At 33.0% G+C, this 3,334-nt stretch overlaps 1 protein-coding gene across 1 annotated transcript; it reads left to right on the top strand.

Annotated features, from left to right (window-relative positions):
• The first annotated feature begins 1,507 nt into the window (after positions 1-1,507).
• On the top strand, positions 1,508-3,122 carry LOC107830153 (putative clathrin assembly protein At4g40080). Its single transcript, XM_016657629.2, has one exon. The coding sequence runs from the start codon at positions 1,656-1,658 to the stop codon at positions 2,730-2,732; it is 1,077 nt and encodes a 358-aa protein (XP_016513115.1). The 5' UTR covers positions 1,508-1,655; the 3' UTR covers positions 2,733-3,122.
• Positions 3,123-3,334: the final 212 nt, after the last annotated feature.

The raw sequence follows: 3,334 nt of genomic DNA, 5'->3' as shown, positions 1-3,334 counted from the left end.
GTCAGAGTTTCTTATCTTTTTGCTTACACAATTATTGGAAAACAAATATAGAAAATATCAAAGGAATATAAGAAAGTAGGTGGGAATAATTAACCTGCGTAAATTGTTTAGTCTAACACTCATCATAAGAAAATGACATTTCCAATGATAAAAAAATCCCATTCCTCTTAATTAATTTTCTTTATTTGATTGTTCACTGTTAGGTGCACCCATGATCAAGTATTAACTCCATTTCATGGAAATAATCTGTGATTTCCGTGAGGTGTTGGGAGTTTATTTTAACATAAAAGATTAGACAATTTCCAAATTTTATGGTCTTTATTGATATTATAAAATAAGATTTCTCTTTTCCATGTCAAATAGTAGAAGAAAAGAAAAGACCTTATTATGGATAAACACACCTAAAAATTATTCATTTGGGGTCCTCACTTAGCAATTTTTAGTGTGACAAGAGAAAGCATCTAATTACTATATATAATATCAAATCACTTCTTTCGTTACATTGTATCTATCTTTTTCAGTGTGGTAAGGTGATTCATTATTCCTAGTTTTGTTGCAAGGTGATTCTTAATTGTCCATAAAATGATACAGTTAAATTTATATGTTGTTTATAGATAAATGAATCGATTTAATCCTAAAATGATAAATGAATTAAATAAAAGTGTAAGGCTTAGCGTCAGAATCGAGATAAGGCGATAGAGATCTTGAGCACAGGAAAGAGCTTCCGGAGGCAATAAGAATAGTATAAATAAGTAAGAAAGTAAAATATTATTTAGCTTTGAACAAAATCTAGTGTATGCTTGTCAAAAATTCGTGTCCCTTACAATGATGATAGCGCTTACTATTTATAGCTGCACCTAGGGAGCAAGGTCCTAGGATCAAGTCCCTCTTAAGTGACAATTATAAGGGCCATTGAAGAATGTGTAATGGTAGGTAGTGAATGTCATATTCTCGATAACAGACCATGCAATTAATGTTATAGAATATTCTTCATTAAATATTACCGGGTGACAGACATTTATTTCGCTTTTATGAATGTCATTCTCTCCGATAACAAACGAGATCGTTAACTTCGGACCCGACTATCTTCTGTCTTCGGCCCTATATGTCACTTTCTCATGTAATCATTAAATATAAACATATTTTACCTTATACAGTGATAATCTCCTCCTAATTATGGTTAAAATCATATAGGAAAACTTACCATTTTTAACGAGAAGGAAAAAAAAAACAATGAACCTTAATTGTTTCACGTTTAACCCGTTACATTAATTACTCCTTTATAACTTAACTATCAAAGTTCAACGTAGTTCATATTAAACCACACAAAAAAAAAGTTCAGTTAAATGTACTTATTTTTTAACTAAAGTCTCTTCCGTGTGTTATCGAGTTGACAAAAGGGACCGTTTCACGTTTTGTCCATTAACATTTTCCATATAAACAATTTCTATTACTATTAGTATAAAGTTAATAAAGTAAACTAATATGGAAATCATACAATATGAAATATAAAAATATCTTACGTACGCAAATATTTTTTCAACCATATTAATTACAACTTTAAACAAGATTCATTCAAACCATAAAAACAAACTCTGTCTTTCTCCTTCATCAATTATCCTCTCTCTCTCTTTCTCTCACTTTTTTCTCTCTCTATGGGGAAGAAAATAACAACACTAAGAGATCTCATAGGCGCCATTAAAGACAAAGCTTCACAATCCAAAGCTGCTTTCATCTCTAAACCAAGTAATCTCTCTCTCCACCTCGCCGTCCTACGCGCCACCAGTCACACACCATCAACGCCGCCTGACGACCACCATGTCTCCGCCCTCTTATCCCTCGGTGATAGCTCACGCGCCACCGCTTCTTCCCTTATCGTCATCATCATGGACCGTATCCACCGTACCGGAGATTCCACCGTCGCCCTAAAATGCCTCCTTATCATCCACCATATAATTAAACGTGGACCGTTTATTTTACAAGACCAGCTCTCTGTTTTCCCGGCCACCGGCGGACATAATTACTTAAAACTCTCCGCTTTCCGCGACGGCGCCACCTCTGCCACGTGGGCAATCTCTGCATGGATCAGATTTTACGCAAGATATATTGAAACCCTACTTTTTACCTCAAGAATCTTAGGTTATTTTCTTTCTTATTTTTCATGCAGTTCCGAAAAAGATAAACAAGAAGAAAAAATCTCATCTTTTTTGAACTCAGATTTAATCAGGGACGTTGATTCTTTGGTTCAGTTGATTGAAGAAACATGCAAAGTACCTGATTCCCTCCTTTTAGAAGGTAACAAATTGTTGTACGAGGTCATTGGATTATTGGGTAATGATTATTTATCGACCGTTAATGAACTTTTATTAAGACTCAGTGAGTTTAAGGAAAGACTGAGTTGTCTGAGTTTCGGTGAATCGGTCGAGTTGGGTTGTATTTTGAAGAGATTAGAAGAATGTAAAGAGAGATTATGTGTTATTTTTACAGTGAAAAAACCTTCAACAGAGTTATTATGGAGTTTGGTTAATGATTTAAGTGAGAAAATTGAGAATTTGAAGGTTGGAAAAGAAGGTCCGAAGTTGCTAACGTTTGGAATATCAAGTGAGTCGGCTCGGTTCGGTAACCGAGTTATGAAATTTGGTGACTCGGTCCGGTTTTCTTCAGGAAGGTATGAGATGAATAATCTTTCTCTTATGATTGTGCAAGGAAAGAAATTGGGAAAAGTTCAATAAATTGGAGAATATTTTTTGGTGGGGAACAAAGAAAATTTAAAGCAAAATTTTTGGAAATTATTGAAAGGGAAAAGTGCACTCTTGCCTTTTATAATTTTCAAAATTTTACTGATCAAGTTGGGATTTTTCATTATAGGAAAATATATATTTTGGAGTCCCTTTTATTTGCTCTTTTTGGTTCAGAGTGAATTTTTGTTAATATGGTAGAGTTTAATTTGTGGCAGTAATAGCATATTTTGTAACAATATATCAGAACTGCCAGATCTTTTTTGTTGTTGGATTTGATAAATATATTCCCACCAACATTTTTGTACATATATAATACTTGAATCTATTAATTGTGAAGAAATATTCTTCAAGCATGATATAAAATTATAAATATTCTCGGGATATTTGTTAGTGCTTTGTATTATTAGGTCAAAAGTTGTGTACATGTTAAGTTGGAGTCTGTAGGTCCAATTTAATCCATTTTTTTGAGTTGAATTATCTTTATGCTATGAAAAAAGTAAAAAAAGTAAATACATAATAACACTCATTATGAATTCTCTGTTCAATTATGAATTTGCCTGTGCTTATGTGCATGAAGAAATGATGAACAAATG

The sequence above is a fragment of the Nicotiana tabacum genome, chromosome 11 (assembly GCF_000715075.1).
Source record: "Nicotiana tabacum cultivar K326 chromosome 11, ASM71507v2, whole genome shotgun sequence".
Lineage (NCBI taxonomy): Eukaryota > Viridiplantae > Streptophyta > Magnoliopsida > Solanales > Solanaceae > Nicotiana > Nicotiana tabacum.
The sequence above is the reverse complement of the archived record's forward strand: the minus strand, read 5'-3'. Positions and strand labels throughout refer to the sequence as shown.